Here is a 19,848-nt window from a genome sequence, read left to right as displayed (position 1 = left end):
GCTTTGTTCCACATTTCTACGGCCGAAGACATCTCTAAACAGGAAACGAAGCATGTCCCTTTGACTTTTCTTGTTATTCTTAATAGAATAATAATAATAATAATAATAATAATAATAATAATAATAATAATAACAACAATAATAATATTTTAATGGTAGAATTTTTCTCAAAGCATTCCAATAATTGCTAGTACAAACAGATGGGAACAATGACAAGAGGGTACACAAAATGAGGAGATAAAGGCTATGTACATAAACCGGATTTGGTGTTGGGGCCATGCGAGACAAATGGAGGAGGATAAGTTACCTATGAGAATAATGGACTAAGCCATGAGGATAAGCAAAGTAGAGGGAGACCAAGGCGATGATGGTTAGTCGCAGGTTTTAATGATAGGAGGTGTGGAACTAAGTGTGGCGACAGAGCTACTTGCAAATGAAGGATTGTGGAGGTGCTTAATTAATTCACAAAGGCTTCCAAGACAGAAGAATGAAAGACATGACAATCTATAATTAAAATTTATATACCAGCTCATGTACCCGTGCTTCTGAAGATCTACGGGTGATGGATGAATACTTCACGAAGTGGAGACTTCAACCAAGTCCTTCGAAGACAGAAGTAGCCGAATTCCATCTCAACAACTTAGAGGATACTTATCAACTTTTGATATACAATAGTACACCAAAATACCCAGCTGTAACATTAGACAGATCACTGACATATCAAAGTCACATAGAAAAAACAGCTGCCAAACTGCTGAGCAATTTAGCTGGAACTTCATGGGGAGCTGACGCCAATACTTGCGAATTACTGCCTTGGCCATGGTGTATTCTGCAGCTGAGTACTGTGCCAGAATATGGTTAAATAGCTCTCACTGCAACCTAATTGATATACAACTTCGCCAGGCTATGCGTATTGTATCCGGTACGCTGTACTCAACTCCAGTGCAATGGTTACCTGTCCTTTATAATATCTCTCCCCCTCATAAAAGAAGACAACTAGCACTTACCAGCTTATGCTGCAGAATAGTGAAGAATGAGGCCCTTCCTATACACCTATATACATAAAATAACTTTCCTGACTGACTGACTGACTGACGACTGATTCATCACCGCCGAGCCAAAACTACTGGACATAAAGAAATGAAATTTTGGGGATGCATTCATATTAACATATAGGTGCTCGCTAAGAGAGGATTTTTCGATATTCCGGCGCTAAGGGGATGAAAACGGGGGTGAATTTTTAAAATGAGGATATCTATATCTCAAAAACTTAAAGGTTTACAGATGTAAAAATTGGTATTTGCAATCTCCTTTAAGAATAAACACGTATTTTTTGTTTTCGGAAAATCTCATTAAGGGATGTGAAAAATGGGGGAAAAGGGGTTGAACACCTTTTATGAGGAGACTTATATCTCAAAAACTGAAAATGTTACAGACATGAAAATTGGTATTTGGAATCCCCTTTGAAAATAAAGAAACACGTATTTTTGTGTTTTTGGATAATCTGATGAATAGGGGGTGAACAGGAGTGACAAACGGGGTGATTTTTTTAAAAAAGACTATGTCTGCAAATTATCTCAGACACGTAATATATCACAGATTTGAAAATTGGTATTTGAAATCTCCTGTAAAAGTAAATAACACTAGGCGATTTGTTCTTGGAAACTCTACTTAAGGGGAACGAAAAAGGGGGTGAATTTTTAAAATTAGCATATCTACAGTATATCTCAAAAACTTAACATGTTGCAGACGTGAAAATTGGTATTTGGAATATCCTTTAAATAAGGAAACGCGTATTATTTTGTTTTCGGAAAAACACTTAACGGGGGAGGGGGTGAAAGATTTGAAAAATTAGTTGAATTATTTGTATGAATGTGTGTATATATATATATATATATATACCAACAAATCTAAAGATGTTACAAACATGAAAACTGATATTTGGAATCTCCTTTAAAAATAAAGAAACAAGCATTTGGGGGGGGGGGGGCATATTAACTTGGTAGGAGGGATGAAAACGGAGATGAATTACGAGGATACATATATCTCAAAAACTGAAGATGTTACAGTCGTGATAATTGGTATTTGGAAGCTCTTTTAAAGAAATGGGTACTGTTTGTTTTTGGAAAATTGACTTGAGTGGGGAGTGTGATAGGAAGTAAAAATATTGATTTCTTTTTCTGGAGAAATTTATATCTCAAAACTGAAGGTTACAGACGTGGAATATGGTATTTGTATCTTCTTTAAAAATGAAGAAACATGCATTTTTTGGGTGGGCGAAACCAACTTAATGGGTGGGGTTGGAGTGAAAAAAAAGTTGATTTTTTTTTTCATGAGGATACTTATATCTCAAAAACTGAAGATGTTACAGACATGAAAATTTGTATTTGGAATGTTCTTTCAAAGTAAAGAAACGCGTAATATTTTGTCATGGAAAATCCACTTAAGGGGGCTGTATTAATTGAAAAATTAGTGGAATTCTTTGTATGAGAATACTTATATCTCAAAAAATTAAGGTGTTACACACTTGAAAAGTTTTATTCGGAATCTCCTTTAAAAACAAAGAAACACACATTTTTGGAAGGGGGAATCAACTTAACGGGCAGGGGTGAAAGAGGATTTGAAATCTTTTTTATGAGGATACTTATATCTCAAAAACTGAAAATGTTAGAGGCATGAACATTTGTATTTAGAATCTTCTTGCAAAGTAAAGAAACACGTGTTCTTTTTTCTTTGGAAAATCCACTTAAGAGTGATGAATGAATTGAAAAATTAGTTGAATTCTTTGTATGAGAATACTTATATCTCAGAAACTAAAGATGTTACAGACGTGAAAATTAGTATTTGGAATCTTCTTTAAAAATAAAGAAACACGCATTTTTTTTTTCGGAAAATCGACGTAAGGGGTGTGGGGTTGAAAACAAGTAAATAAGGAGTTGAAATGTGCTTATGAGGATACATTATCTTAAAAACTGAAGCTGTTGCAAACGTGAAAGTTGGTATTTTGCATTTCCTTTCAAAACAAATGAACACGTATTTTTTGCATTTGGAAAGTGCACTTAAGGCGGGAGAGGGGTGGAAAGAAGTGAAGAAAGAGAAGTTGAATTTTTTTATGAGTATACAGTACATTTATCTCAAAAATTGGAAGTGTTACAGACGTACAGACATGAAAACTGGCATTTGGAATCTCCTTTTAAAATAATGAAACACTTATTTTATTGTTTTCAGAAAATCCAGTTAATGGGCTGAAAGAAATTGGAAAAGTGGGAAAGTTTTTAAAATGAGTACCGGTATATCTACATTATATGCACAGTGGCTAAATGGTTAGCTTGCTGGTCTTTGGTCACAGGGGTCCCAGTTTCGATTTCCGGCAGGGTCGGGAATTTTAACCATCCCTGGTTAATTCCTCTGGCACGGGGACTGGGTGTATTTGTCGTCTTCATCATCATTTCATCCTCATCATAATGCGCTGGTCGCTTACGGGCGTCAAATCAAAAGACCTGCACTTGGCGAGCCGAACATGTCCTCTGACACACCCGGCACTAAATGCCATATGCCATTATTACATTATATGTCAAAAACTTAACATGTTAGAGACAAGAAACTTGGTATTTGCAAAGTCCTTTAAAAATACAGGAACACGTACCTTTTTGTTTTCGGAGAAGGCACTTAACGGGGGGTGAAAAGATGTGAAAAGTAGTTGAATTATTTTTATGAGGATACTTATATATTAAAAACTGAAGATGTTACAGGCGTGAAAATTGGCATTTGAAATCTCCTTTAAAAATAAAGAAACATGTATTTTTGTTTTCAGAAAATACCCTTAGATGGGGGTGGGGTGGGGGAAGGACTGATCAAGGGGTTGAATTCTTTTTATGGGGATAGCCTACTTAATGTATATCTCAATGTTACGATGTGGGAATCAGGTATTTAGAATCTCCTTTAAAAATAAAGAAACATGCATTTATCTTTTTGACTTGAGAGAAGATTGTTTCTTACATGTTGCATAGTCGTCTTAGCCCCAAAAGAATTTCTGGAGTAAATGAAACTCAATTTCTGGGAGAGTTTTGATACTTAAGGAATTTTCAGATAATGTCTTAGTACAATGCCGAGGAACGATTACTTTGATCAAATTACGATATCCACGCGAGCGTAGCCGCGGGTAAATGCTAGTCAAGATATAAAGCAGCACACTACAACTAGGCTGAAATTTAAAAAAACCAGCGTGGAAGACAGCTTTGGACCTGTCATGTTCTCGATCCTCGGAGGATGTTGTCTCCCCATGGCTTATGTGATATCTCCGACCCCAGCACGAAAATGGCTGGCTTCAGTTCGCCCCGTGCTCTTTGGTCAACCCTGAACAGGATCCGATGTTGTGTTGGTAGGACTGGCGCAGCCTTACATCTATGGGGATGGGTAGATTCTCGCTGCTTTGACTGTGGTGCTCAAGTGCAGTCTATCAGGCACATAGTTTTAGAGTGCCCCCTACGTGCATTTCCTGGTTCTGTGGAGGAATTCTTTGCAGTAACACCGGAAGTGATTACATGGATAAAAAATTTGGACAATAAAATATAAAAATGAAGTCCTGATGCTGTCAACAACTTGTATATTTTGTAATATGTTTGTATATTTTGATTGTCATGTACACATCATACGCTAATCTATATATATATATATAAAATAACTTGTCCTGACTAACTGACTGATTCATCATCGCCGAGCCAAAACTACTGAACATAAAGAAATGAAATTTTGTGGATACATTCATATTAAGATGTAGGTGCTCGCTAAGAGAGGATTTTTGGATATTCCGTCGCTAAGGGGGTGAAAAGGGGGTTGAAATTTTGAAAAGAGTGTATCTATATCTCAAAACATTAAAAGTTTACAGATGTAAAAATTGGTATTTAGGATCTTCTTTAAAAATAAGGAAACACGAATTTTTTTTGTTTGCAGAAAATACCAATAGGAGCGATGAAAAACGTTGAAAAAGGGGTTGAATGCCTTTAATCAGGATACCGGTACTTATATCTCAGAAACTGAAGATATTACAGACCTGAAAATTGGTACACTTGATCTCTTTTAAAAATAAAGAAACACGTATTTTTTTGTTTTTGGAAAATCCCAATAGGAGGGGTAAAAAGGGGTGAAAAATGGGTTGAATACCTTTAATGACGATACTTATATCTCAGAAACTGAAAATATTACAGACCTAAAAATTGGTGTTTGGGATCTCCATTAAAAATTAAGAAACACGTATTCTTTTGTTTTAAGAAAATCCAATTAATGGGGGATGTGAAAAGGGGGTGAATTTTGAAAATGAGTGTATCTATATCTCAAAACTTTTAAAGTTTATAGATGTAAAAATTAGTATTTAGAATCTCCTTTAAAAATAAGGAAACACGTAATTTTTTTTTCGGAAAATCCCAATAGGAAGGTTGGAAAAGGGTGAAAATGGGTTGAATGCCTTTAATGAGGCTACTTATATTTCAGAACCTGAAGATATTACAGACCTAAAAATTGGTATTTGGGATCCACATTAAAAATAAAGATAGAGGTATTTTGTCGTTTTTGGAAAATCCAAATAATGGGGGGTGTAAAAGGGGGTGAATTTTTAAAATGAGTGTATCTATATCTCAAAACTTTCAAAGTTTACAGATGTAAAAATTGGTATTTAGAATCTACTTTTAAAATAAAAAAACACGTTTTTTTTGTTTTCTGAAAATCCCAATAGGAGAGTGAAAAGGGGTGAAAAATAGTTTAATGCTTTTAATAAGGATCCTTATTTCTCAGAAACTGAAGATGTTACAGACCTGAAAATCGGTATTTGGGATCTCCTTTATAAATAACCATGTATTTTTTTTAGAAAATCCAAATAGCGGAGAGGGGGGGGGGTGAAGGGGGGGTGAAGGGGGGGGGGTGTATTTTAAAAATGGGTATATCCATACCTCAAAACTTCAAAAGTTTGCAGATGTAAAAATTGATATTTACATGTAGAATCTCCTTTAAAAATAAAAGAACGCGTTTTTTTTTCTTTCGGAAAATCCCAATAGGAGGGGTGAGAAGTGTGAATAAGGGGTTGAATGTCTTTAATGAGGATACTTATATCTCAGAAACTGAAGATATTACAGACCAGACAGTTAGTATATGGAATTCCCTATAAAAAATACAGAAACATTTTATTTTTTTGTTTTTGGAAAATCTAATTAATGGGGGTTAAACAGGAGGGAAAAACTGGGGTGAATTTATAGAAAGACTATATCTACAGTATATCTCAGAAACGTAAAATGTTGCAGACGTAAAAATTGGTATTTGGAATCTCCTGTTAAAGTAAAGAAACAAGTATTCTCGGAAAATCCAATGAAGGTTGGGGGGGGGGGGAATTGAAAAATGTATTGAATTAATTGTAAGAGGATAGCCTACTTACATCTAATAAAAACTAAAGTTTTTACAGACGTGAAAATTGGTATTTAGATCTTCTTTAAAAATAAAACGACGCGTTTGGGGGGGGGGGCGGAGAATAATTTTGGGGGGCGAGTGTGAAAAGGAGTTGAATTCGTCTCGTGAGGACACATATCTCAAAAACTGAAGATAATCGGTATTTAGAAGATCCTTTACTATTAAAGAAACAAGTATTTTTTGCCGGAAAATTCACTTAAGGGAGGCGGGGAGTGTGAAAGTAAGTGAATTATTTTTATGGGAATACGTATATCTCAAAACTGAAGGTAACACACGTGAACATTGGTATTTGGAATCTCCTTTAAACATAAAGGAACACGTTTTCTTTTTTTTCTTTTTTGTGGGGGGGGGGAGGTAAATCAACTTAACCGCGGTGGGGTGAAAACGGAGGTGAGACCAATTGATTTTACTGTTCCTAATGTACTTACAAGGAGCCTCCGTGGCTCAGGCGGCAGCGCGCTAGCTTCTCACCGCTGGGTTTCGTGGTTCAAATTCCGGTCACTCCATGTGAGATTTGTGCTGGATAAAGCGGAGGCGGGACAGGTTTTTCTCCGGGTACTCCCGTTTTCCCCGTCATCATTCATTCCAACAACACTCTCCAATATCATTTCATTTCATTTGTCATTCATTTAATCATTGCCCCAGTGGAGTGCGACAGGCTTCGGCAGGGCTTATTCATTCCATTCCTGACCCGGTTGAATGACTGGAAACAGGCTGTGGATTTTCAATGTACTTATTCTGATCATAAACCGATCATTTTTAATCTCTCCTGGGTTCGTTTTCAAGAGCCATCTTTTCCTTTGGAGAACCTTCTTAGATTACAGTAGATTCTTCTGGCATATAAACAAAAATTTAAACATATTTGAAATAAACGATAGATATACGATTGACCGTGCAATTGTTCACCTCTGTAATAAGGTCAATAATGCACGGAAGTATGTCATTCGTATCGCCAGAAGTCCTGCGCACTTGCCTACGGGCGACAATGGTGCTGGTCATACTGACATCAATGACAACGGCAGCAGATGTAATTTACCGCAAAGTAGAGGTTCAGTACCGCCAAGGCACCCAAGACGACACCACGCCAGATCTCCTCAAGGATTTGATCCACATTAAAAATGCTTATAGGAAAAGATGGCAAAGATTTAGGGACCCAACTGACCGGGTGGAATACCTGGACCTATCCCGGGAAGTACAAAATTGATTGCCGGAGAATAGATTGAAAAATGGGAGGAACGTTGCCGTAATCTCTCAGAAAACGAGTCAGTTAGCGAATATCGGTGGGTTATATATAAAACGATAAGCATTCAATTATAAATTTCAGTATAATACCATAGCGAAGCACGGGTATCTTGCTAGTAATAATAATAATAATACTACTACAGAATTCTGCAGTGTATACAGAATTCTAGGTGAAATACTATACACATTGTGAGCAAGATTTTGTTACATTGCATTGCTCCTAGCATTACTTTAGAACCAGGGGGAGGTCGCTATATGTAGTTTCTCATATATAAAGTCTGAGTTGGGGAGTTTTCATTGTCATAGCAGGTCCCTGTCACCTACTTTTTTCAAGTTGTTTTATGTCGCACCAACACAGGTAGGTCTTATGGCGGTGATGGGATAGGAAGGAGCTAGGAGTGGGAAGGAAGCATCCATGGCCTTAATTAACATACAGCCCCAGCATTTGCCTGGTGTGAAAATGGGAAACCACGGAAAACCATCTTCAGACCGTCGACAGTTGGGTTCGAACCCACCATCTCCTGAATACTGGATACTGGCCGCAATTAAGCGACTGCAGCTATCGAGCTCGGTCCTGTTACTTACTACCAGCCACAATCGAGTTGGGGAGTTTTCATTATAATGGCAGGCCACCTTGCCTACTGCCAGTCATCATCCAGTTGGAATGTTTTCATTATAATGGCAAGCCCCCTTGCCTACTGCCAGTCATGCTCTACATGGGGAATTCTCATAAGTTATCAGTTTCATGTCCGTATTGATGACTATTACAGTTCACAATTATACGCTTTAAGTCTCTGCCTAATAAATACTATTACAATATAATTACAATACCTTACAATACATTACAATCACAGTACCAGTTTTGCTAGTTACTTTACGTCGCACCAACACAGATAGGTCTTATGGCGACAATGGGACAGGAAAGGGCTAGGAGTGGGAAGGAAGCGGCCGTGGCCTTAATTACGGTACAGCCCCAGCATTTGCCTGGTGTGAAAATGGGAAACCACGGAAAACCATTTTCAGGGCTGCCGACAGTGGGTTTCGAACCTACTATCTCCCGAATACTGGATACTGGCCGCACTTAAGCGACCGCAGCTATCGAGCTTGGTGTACCAGTTTTGATCCTGTTATGGATCATCTTCAGCTGTTAGTATATCAATAACACTAATAGTCAAAATAGCAAGAAAATCAATTAAAACATTATTCTACCTAAGATTACGTATTCAGTCCTAGGTTATAATAATAATAATAATAATAAATGACACTATCAATTAAAACAGTAATTTCATTCGTTTGAAACAATGTTCTGTTTGGAGTTCACATGCACAGTCTATGCTCTATTAATAGTGGTTACATTATTGTTTTTTGTCACTATTTTCAATCAATCAATACTGATATGCATTTAGGGCAGTCGCCCAGGTGGCAGATTCCCTATCTGTTGTTTTCCTAGCCTTTTTCTATGTGTGAATCGATGAAATTACGGTACTTACATGAGATTCTGTGATGAATATATCTGTTTAAAATTGGTGATGAGTTTGTAAATGATGATTTTACTCATTAATGTTGAAGTAAAATGGGGTTTAAGATTTGTTTACACCATTCAAGGGTAAATACAAAGAAGCCATGAATCTTAAATTTGTCGACATGATACTGTATATGATTCTGGGCTTGTGCCGTGTCAAGAAAATAAGGTGAAATTCTTTACGTTTTGCAGAGAACTGTGCTCTGCGTCATCAGAAGAAAATCTCTACTGTCCACGAGAATGGCTTCTTAAACAATGCGCTTTTGAAATTTAGACGTTATAATAGAAGTTAAAATGGTACGTTCATTCGTCGCCAGATGGCTCCCTGGACGCGGCCCAGCGCTAGCGTTCAAAGCGGAAGCTGACCGAACCACCGGAATCAGTCTGTCACATAACATGTGTACATAATGTATGTCATTGACACAAGCCTGGAACGAAACATCTGGTGATGAGGAACGTACGAATTTGGAAAACACCGAGACGAAATAACAATAGTGAAGGGACAGGGAAGGGAACTACCTACGTAAATCCTTAATGGCTGGCAACCAGGTACGTGAACGTAATATTCGTCTCAACCAGCCAGACAAATTGGCAATAGCTGAGCACGCTCTATCGTCCGGTCATGATGTCATGTTCCAAGATGCTCAAGCTCTTACCCTCACTAGACACTACAGGTCCAGGATTATACGGGAAGCTGTGGAAATACATAGAAATCCTAACAATTTCAACAGGGACACTGGCTATCAATTTAGTAATACCTTCCCTGTCCCTTCACTATTGTTGTTTCGTCTCGGTGTTTTCCAAATTTGTATGTTCCTCATCACCAAATGTTTCATTCCAGGCTTGTGTCAATGTCATACACCTGTCAATGACATGTTGCGTACACATGTTATGTGACCATCTTAGACTGATTCTGGTGGTTCGGTCAGCTTCCGCTTCGAACGTTAGCGCTGTGCAGCGTCCAGGGAGCCATCTGGTGGCGAATGAACGTACCATTTCCACGTCTATTATTAACGTCTAAATTTCTAAAGCGCATTGTTTAAGAAACCATTCTCGTGGACAGTAGAGATTTTCTTCCGATGACGCAGAGCACAGTTCTCTGCGAAACGTAAAGAATTTCACCTTATTTTCTTGACAGGGCATAAGCCCAAAATCCTATACAGTATCATGTCTATAAGTACGGGCCGTGAAAGCATCAATGGCAACTTAAATTTGTCGTTTTAGTATTGTGTTGCCGATGATTATTGCATTTTAAATAGCCTTGATTAGGAGAGAATATCGCTAGGTACTAGTTAATCAACATAGTCAAAATAGTTGTGAACTGTTGGTATTCTGGGTGGCGTAGTGGTATAGGATGTCTAAAAAGAAAGAGCGTGTTACAGGATGTTTGTCATATTGTGAAGCAATGTATGAATGTTATTTATGTGACTTTCTCGCTTACTGGGCTGGTTCCCTGCGGTCTTGTTGATGGTGTTCTCTGTATTGCTTTTTGTTTTTAGAGAGCTGATTTTGGGAATAAGGGAAGGGAGGGGTGGAGGGTATGGGAGGAGATATGTCCTGAGGAGATCTGAGCACGTGTTTTACCTGTTGATTAGTGATTTTGTTCAAATAATGGTTTATAAATAAAGGGATGGTGGCATCGTAAAGAATGTTAGTTTTTTTCAGTTATTTTGTTGAGATTATGGTGAGGGTTGGCGTAATGATCCAGAAGTATGTAGTATTCTTCGGTAATATTGAACATGGTAACTTTGGATATCATTTTAAGAATTTTCATGTAATTTTCGATGTTGGAAAAATTATGTTTAGAGTCGAGCAAGTGTTGCCACACAGAGGAGAAGCGGTTATGTTTGATGTCATTAATATGTTCGGAGTAACAGGTGATAAAGCCCCTGCCAGTTTTCCCAAAGTAGCCTGCCTTACAGTTTACACATCCCAATCTATAAATCCTTGAGTTATTGTATTTATTACTTTTATTGATAGATTTTGTATTGGGGAAGAGAGACTAATTGTTGTTGCCGGTTTCAAATGCTATTCTCATGTTACGTCTTTTAAACAAGGTTGTAACATGATGGATACTCGTGTTGTTAAATATAAAGGTTGCATATTCTTTCATGGGTTTATCTTCTGTAATTAGTTTAGATTTTGCCCGCCTGGTGGCCACGATCGTTAAGGCGCTGAAGTCTAAACGGTCTGACACCGAGGTTAGCCGGTTCGAGTCCCGTTGGTCGAAAAAAATTTCACCATCAGAATGTTGGCCAGCAGGGCAGGGGAGGTGGTAGTATACAATTTCTAATCACTAGATTACGTGCCAAAAGCCTGAATTAAATTCCAAACCTCTCCACAGTGCTCATATGGAGTGAGGGCATATGACGCTGTTGATGGTGATTCATCCGTCGGATGGAGACGTTAAGCCTTGAGCAGATCCCTTGGTGCTATTCGACAGGAGTAGGCTATGTGCCGGCACCGGGTTTCACGCTCTCCCTACTATCATATATCACGTCATTCATTTCATCTCATTAACTCCTCTGATGAGGTTAACGTCAGGAAGGACATCCGGTCATAAAATCCCGCCATGACAGATTCATCTTACCTCATACCCGACCCCGTAGGGAAACGGGACAAGGGTTGGAGAAACAAACAATTAGTTTAGATTTTAGTTGGTGTTTGATTTTGTGGATAATTTTATTCATAAATTTTCTACTCTATCCATTCTATTTGGCTATTGTGCGAATCATGTTTATTTCTTTGTGTAAACTTTTGGTAGATAGAGGGTTATTGAAAGCTCTGTGAATCGACCATACTATAATAGTGAGCGTTCGGGTGGGCGGAATCGTGTTTTATGGTATTTGCTGTTTTGAGTTGGTTTTCTGTAGATATTGTAAAATAAGTGGTTATAATGTCTAGTGACGGTTATATCAAGATAATTTAAGGCGTGATTTGTTTTGGTTTCCATCGTGAACTTTATATGTTGCTCTAGTTTCTTGTTGTTACCGTTGGTAGATCACTTGTGTATTATGGCAAATACATCCACGAATTTACACCAAGGGCGACCAGTGCATCTGGATGAGGGATGATGATGAGGTAGGGAGAAAGTGGAAGGACACAAGCCTACACCTGTCGAATAATACCAAGGGGTCAGCTCAAGGCTTGACGTCCCCATCCAATGGACAAATCACCATCAACAGCGTCATTTGCCCTCGCTTCATATGAACACTGCAGAGAGGTTTGGAATTGAATCTAGGCTTTTGGCAAGCAATCTAGAGATTAGACACTGTATACCACCACCTCTCCTACTACCCTGCTGGCCAACATTCTCATGGTGAAATTCTTTCGACCAATGGGACTCGAAATGGTTAACCATGTTGTAAGACAATATTCACTTGACACCTCAATGATCATGGCCACCAAGCAGGCTTGTTTACATCATTAGTTGGACCACCACTCACTCAGTGGTTTTGAGGCAGAATATTACATGAAGGAATGGTTGGGAAAAAGGTCATCACGCAGATTATGAATGTTGTCCAATGCCTGTAGACAGACTTCACTCCCATAACAAGGTAAGCATGTGGAAAATATTTTAAAGCTATGTTGCATGTACATATTATGATATTAACATATTAAAAGTACATTAATGCTAGAATTCAATTAGCAGTTAATCAACACGGTGGGAGGGAAAGAGAATGAGTGAGTGTGTGTGCCATGTAGTGACCATGCCCAATGTTGCTTATCTTTGGAGATCTTACAGGATCTGGTGTTTCAACACGGCTATGCCATTGGCACTCTTAACTCATATCCCGTTAAATAAATTTAGAGCCATGATACTGTATAGGCATTTGGGCTTATGCTGTAAGAACTGTGCTCTGCATCATCAGAAGAAATCTCGACTGTCCACGAGAAAGGTTTCTTCTTCTGATGACGCAGAGCACAGTTCTCTGCGAAACGTAAAAAATTTCACCTTATTTTCTTGACACGGCATAAGCCCAAAAGCCTATACAGCACCATGTCTATAAGTACGGGCTGTGAAAGCATCAATGGCAAAATTCAGAGCCAATAACCATACTGTACTAAACTTATGAAAACAGTCAATCACCATCTAAGTACCAGAATGTTTCAAAATAAGATAATGTATGTAGCATTTGCATCAATAAAAATTGAAGAAAACTAGTAAATCCACTTGTGTATGCTACAAACTGATTCATATTGAGACTGAATATATTTTTATCTTCTCAAAATATCTTGTTTAGAAGCGCTGAAATGTCCATTTCACAGTTTACCTACCCAAAACTTAAAAGTAGTAGGCTATGCCACAAGAGTAACAAGAAAATCATCTCACTTCACTAAATGTTTCCTGGGTAAAATTTTATCAGAAGAATGCTATTGATATAATATGCTCGTGAAACAATGTTACTCAACAACCTGGTATCATGAACCTGGCACCTGAATATCACTTTGGTAAAACCCCAGACAGTGTGTGCCATTTCAATGTATTTTTTTTTTCTAGCGGCTTTACATCGCACCGACACAGATAGGTCTTATGGCGACAACGGGATAGGAAAGGTCTAGGAGTTGGAAGGAAGCAGCCGTGGCCTTAATGAAGGTACAGCCCCAGCATTTGCCTGGTGTGAAAATGGTAAACCATGGAAAACCATCTTCAGGGCTGCCGACATTGGGATTCGAACCCACTATCTCCTGGATGCAAGCTCACAGCTGCGCGCCCCTAACCGCACGGCCAACTCGTCCAGTCATTTCAATGTCATGATGGATGCTGGATAATGCAGTCAATAAAACTCTGACAGTAAATTCAAACGGAATGTCAAATTATTGGCCTCCTTTCAGTAAATATGCCGAGCAAAAAAAAAGGCATAGACTTTGTTCAATGTGTATGTATTAATTTACCATAACTGGTCTACTTACAGCACATACCGCAAGATAAACAGAGCAAAAGGTGCTGGACTTGGTTCAAGTGTATTAAACTTTTAATAATAAAATAATGCTATTTGCTTTTATGTCCCATTAACTACTTTTACGGTTTTCGGGGATGCCGAGGTGCCGGAATTTAGTCCTGGATGCAAGCTCACAGCTGCGCGCCCCTAACCGCACGGCCAACTCGTCCAGTCATTTCAATGCATTTACATGCCAGTAAATCTACAAATACGAGGCTGGCGTATTTGAGCACCTTCAAATACCACCGGACTGAGCCAGGATCGAACCTGCCACGTTAGGATTAGAAGGCCAGCACCTCAACCGTCTGAGCCACTGAGCCCGGCTATTAAAAATGTAGTGTGTTGTGTGTGTGTGTGCATCTAAATATCATTGCTGGTCGAGATGGGTAGCCTAGCTCCCAGAGAATACCAGAGGCACAGACCATTCGAGAGTTTTACCGATTCTTTCTATGCCATCTAAAATTTCCAAACCACCTCAATGTAATTAAAAAACCAGGATCTTACCACCATTTTTATTGCCCCCGATAGTATACAATATGCCTTGCATGCCTCATTATGGTGTCGCCATGGATATTCGAGGTTTCCCTACTATCTCATAACCTTTGACGGTGCTTTTTGGGGATCCAACCAGACTCCGGGCTGAAGACCTAACAAGCAACAGTATACAACACTTAAATATCACTGATTACATTACTGTTCATTAATCAACTTGTATATTTTGTAAACAACTGCCAAGAAGCTAAGTTTTAAATACCATCTTAGATGCATTCCTTTGACTAATATTTTCTTTCTCCTTGAGTGTCATGTGACAAATCTCACTTTTGCAGGTTCTCAACAGTAGTAACTTTACTTTTCTTTCATCCTAAACATGACACCTCTGTCATATGTTTTTGTCAGGGTTGGTACAAGTCCCAAGTGAATCAAGCACACCCACTTCAAATTTACACAGATACTGTTAAGTAATTTAAACACAATGACTGTAAACTGTTCTTGATAAGCAGGTGTGTTTACCTACCTTAACAAGGGAGAAAACTATTCATAACTCACCCACATATGATGATGGCAAAGCATTGAAACAATGCTGGATATAGGTTATCCGTTGTAATATCAGCAGCTGGGTCGCTTTCAAATATTGATGACGAGTTAATATTTTCCATATTGCAGTTTTCGGTTTAAGCTTGATAACTGACCGTACTTATATTTTAAAAAATAATGTACTGCACTAAAGGAGAGTTGAGAACTTAAGGAGAATAGAGACATATCTCAGAAGGGAATGGTAATACACTTCATGACGGGCAGAATTACAACCACTTTGTCTCGGCATTTTCAACAGCTGGCTGAGAGCGTGAAGTATCCCGACTGGGAACGGACACTATCCATTCAAACCATCACAGCTGTAAACAACGTTTTGACAATTCGCACCGACTCGCACTATGCAATGACTTTAAAATACAGGCAGATTAAAATAAAAAAAAAAAGACAATCACAAGAGGAAGAATAAAAGAAAACACTAGGCATGTACTACCAACGGCAAACAACTCGTACTAGCTTTCCCTTACACCGAATGCTTTGACGGAAATCATGCCACAAAATCGTACAATCCCGTCACCGACTATCCTTGACGGCTAACGCGAAGAGAATGAGTGGGCTGACGTATTAATGAAACTTCTGCTCCTGGTGGAGAATGCGAGGAATTTAATAAACCCCTCACAAGGCAGAACGGAGCTGCAGTTATTAAAGAGGGAGAGGAATGTACAGTCGAAGACACAAATGAGACGGCGGATATGTGTCAGATCAATCAATTTTATGGATGAACCGGCGTTCTCATTGTTAGTTTGCTTGTGACGACTAACGTGTACCGGTATCAACAGAACTATAAAGAAAATATAATATGTAGTTGATTGACTCTAAGTGCCCACCATGGTTCAGATAGATGGAAATAATATGTTCACGGCCAACTCCAGGGTTAAAATAGTGTGTTAAATTAAATAAAGCTGCTTTTCTCATAACATCGAACGCTTGCATAGTTAATACTAGCAAGATACCCGTGCTTCGCTACGGTATTATACTGAAATTTATAATTGAATGCTTATTGTTTTAGATATATAATCCGCCGAAATTCGTGATCTGACTCGTTTTCTGCGAGAATCCACCAAAATTCGTGATCTGACTGGTTTTCTAATAGATTACGGCAAGTTTCCTCCCATTTTTCAATCTTTCTTTCCAGCAATCGACTTCGTACTTCCCGGGCTAGGTCCAGGTATTCCACAAGTCAGTTGGGTCCCTAAATCTTTGCCATCTTTTCCTATAAGCATTTTTAATATGGATCAAATCCTTCAGGAGATCGGGCGTGGTGTCGTCTTGGGTGCCTTGGCGGTACTGAACCCGCGGCCGGACTGCATTCTTAGCCTTTACCGCCCAGGACCCGTTTCCAGCGCGGTCCGCACATTTGACGACGGTCCAGAACATTATTATTATTATTATTATTATTATTATTATTATTATTATTATTATTATTATTATTATTATTATTATTATTATTATAGATGTTCTGGACCCCACAGCAACAGCAAGATGGAAGACTGTTACTTGGCGGTAAATTGCATCTGCTGCCATTGTCATTGTTGACAATGTGACCAGCGCCATTGACGCTCGTAGGCAAGTGTGCGGGATTTCTGGCGATACGAATGACATACTTTCGTGCATTATTGACCTTATTATAGAGGTGAACAATTTGACGGTCAATCCCATTCCTATCGTTTATTTAAAATCTGTTTAATTTTTTTATTTATATGCCAGGAGAATCTACTGTAATCTAAGAACGTTCTCCGGAGGAAAAGATGGCTGTTGAAAACGAACCCAGGAAAGATTAAAACTGATCGGTTTAAGATCAGAATAAGAACATCGAAAATCTACAGCCTGTTTCCAGTCATTCGACAGGGTCAGGAATAGAATGAATAAAGCTCCATCTAGCAGCGACAATAGGAACTGTGCCGGCTGCCGAAACACTCCTCTGGGGCAATAATCGATGAATGACAAATGAAATAAAATATTGGACAGTGTTGCTGGAATGAATGATGACAGGGAAAACCGGTGTATCCGGAGATATACCTGTCACGCCTCCGTTTTGTCCAGCACGAATATCACATGGAGTGACGGGGATTTGAACCACGGAACCCAGTTATGAGAGGCCGGCGCGCTGCCGCCTGAGCAACAGAGGCTCCTTATAAGTACATTATGAACAGTAAAATCAATTGGTCTCACCTCCTTTTACACCCTAAGTTTATTTACACCCCCCCAAAAAATTAAAAGAAGGCGTGTTTCTTTATGTTTAAAGGAGATTCCAAACACCAATGTTGACGTATATTACGTTCAGTTTTGAGATATAAGTATCCCCATAAAAATAATTCACTTTATTCACTTCCTTTCAAACTCCTCCACCCCCCCCCCCCTTAGTGAATTTTCCGGCAAAAAGTACTTGTTTCTTTAATAGTAAAGGATCTTCTAAATGCCAATTATCACGACTGTAACTTCTTCAGTTTTTGATTTAGTGTCCTCATGAAAGGAAATCGAAATACCAATTTTCACATCTGTAACAACTTTAGTTTTTATTAGATGTATGTATTCTCATACAATTAAGTCAATTAATTTTTCAATTATTTCACCCCCCCCCCACTTCATTGGATTTTCCGAGAATAAGTGTTTCTTGACCTTTAAAGCAGATTCCAAATATCAAATTTCACGTCTTTAACATCTTCATTTTTGAGATATCAGTAGCCTAATTAAAATAAATCAACACCATTTTCAGTCACTTTTACCCCCCCCCCCCATCCACCGAAAACTAGAAATACACGTTTCTCTATTTTTAATAGAGATAAAAATACCATTTTTCACTTCTGTAACATGTTACGTTTTTTTTATATACTGTAGAAATTCTCATTTTAAAATTTCACCCCTTTTTATTTCCCCTTAAGTGGAGTTTCCAAAAACAAATCACCTATGTGTCTTTACATTTACAGGAAATTCCAAATACCCACTTTTACGTCTGTAACATTTTACGTTTCTCAGATATTCTGTAGATATAGTCTTTCGAAAAATTCACCCCATTTGTCACTCCTGTTTAACCGCCATTAATTGGATTTTCCAAAAACAAAAATACGTGTTTCTTTATTTTTAAAGGAGATCCCATATACAAATTTTCAGTTCTGTAATATCTTCTGTTTCTGAGATATATGTATCCTCATTAAAGGCATTCAACCCATTATTCACCCTTTTACACCCCTGCTATTGGGATTTACAGAAAACAAAAAATACATGTTCCTTTACCTTTAAAGGAGATCCTAAATACCAATTTTTACATATGTAAACTTTTAACGTTTCAAGATGTAGACACACTCATTTTAAAAATTCACCCTCCTTTTCACCTCACCCCCCATTATTTGTTTTTCCAAAAAACGAAAAATAACTGTTTCTTTATTTTTAAAGTAGATCCCAAATACCAATTTTCAGGTCTGTAATATCTTCAGGTTCTGAAATATAAGTAGCCTCATTAAAGGCATTCAACCCCTTTTTCACCCTTTTACACCCTTCTCCTTGGGATTTTTCGAAAACAAAAAATACGCGTTTCTTTATTTTTAAAGGAGATTCTAAATTTTTTTTTACATCTATAAAATATGAAAGTTTTGAGATATAGAAACACTCATTTTAAAAATTCACCCCCTTCCCCCCCCCATTAATTGGATTTTCCAAAAACAAAAAATACGTGTTTCTTTATTTTTAAAGGAGATCCCAAACTCCAATTTTCAGGTCTGTAATATCTTTGGTTTCTGAGATATAAGTATACTCATTAAAGGCATTCAACCCATTTTCACCCCTCCTATTGGGATTTTCTGAAAACAAAATAAATACGACTTTCCTTATTTTTGAAGAAGTTTCTAAATACCAATTTTTACATCTGTAAACTTTTAAAGTTTTGAGATATAGCTACACTCATTTTAAAATTTCAACCCCCTTTTCAGCCCCTTACCGACGGAATATCCAAAAATCCTCTCTTAGCGAGCATTTACATCTTAATATGAATACATCCCCAAAATTTCATTTCTTTATGTCCAGTAGTTGACCGGACATTGATGCACCATCATCACAACCTTGCCGACGAATTTAAAAAATATATTTAATGAATGTAATTAATCCAAAATAGCAGTTGCGATTCGTTTTCCGGTCACATCATGCACTGGTACGTATAAATTTTAAGAAGTTTTCCTTGACAAGTAACTGTTTCGTATCAACATAAAGAACACTCAGTCATATTTTATTTCACGTCTGTTTCTTTCTGACGTCTCATTGGCCAGGGTAGAGACGAAACTGAACTCAATGAGTTCTTTATTGAACTGTTGAGGAATCAGGTCACTGCATATTTCTGCAATTTATTCCTGTTTCCATCCTGAGACTTACGTACTGTGATTATCCATCACTACATGACAAAGAATAAAAAGAAAGAAAAGAAGTGTCCTGAAATTCCCTTCAGGTTCATGATCGACTTATATTCTCCCTTAATCCCTATGGCCTCGAAGTGTGAAACACTCTTTACCGCAGAATAACACAGTTTTAATTATCGGTATAATGTCCTGTGTCTTTTCTAGTTTCTTTTACGTAGCTGCAGAAAATGGACGCTTAAAGGACAGA

At 38.0% G+C, this 19,848-nt stretch overlaps 1 protein-coding gene across 2 annotated transcripts in view; it reads right to left on the bottom strand.

Annotated features, from left to right (window-relative positions):
- anchor (integral membrane protein GPR155 homolog anchor) overlaps positions 1 to 15,599 on the bottom strand; it is a 267,223-nt gene extending 251,624 nt beyond the window's left edge. The window contains exon 1 of one of the 2 annotated variants that reach the window (XM_067139331.2): positions 15,211 to 15,599. In XM_067139331.2, coding sequence (XP_066995432.2) covers positions 15,211 to 15,320 — 110 coding nt within the window. In that variant the 5' untranslated portion in view covers positions 15,321 to 15,599. The remainder of the gene's footprint in view (positions 1 to 15,210) is intronic. The other variant, XM_067139332.2, reaches the window with a different exon arrangement.
- Between the last annotated feature and the right edge of the window lie 4,249 nt (positions 15,600 to 19,848).

This window comes from Anabrus simplex, chromosome 2, assembly GCF_040414725.1.
Source record: "Anabrus simplex isolate iqAnaSimp1 chromosome 2, ASM4041472v1, whole genome shotgun sequence".
NCBI lineage: Eukaryota > Metazoa > Arthropoda > Insecta > Orthoptera > Tettigoniidae > Anabrus > Anabrus simplex.
This window is presented reverse-complemented; position numbering and strand designations above follow the sequence as displayed.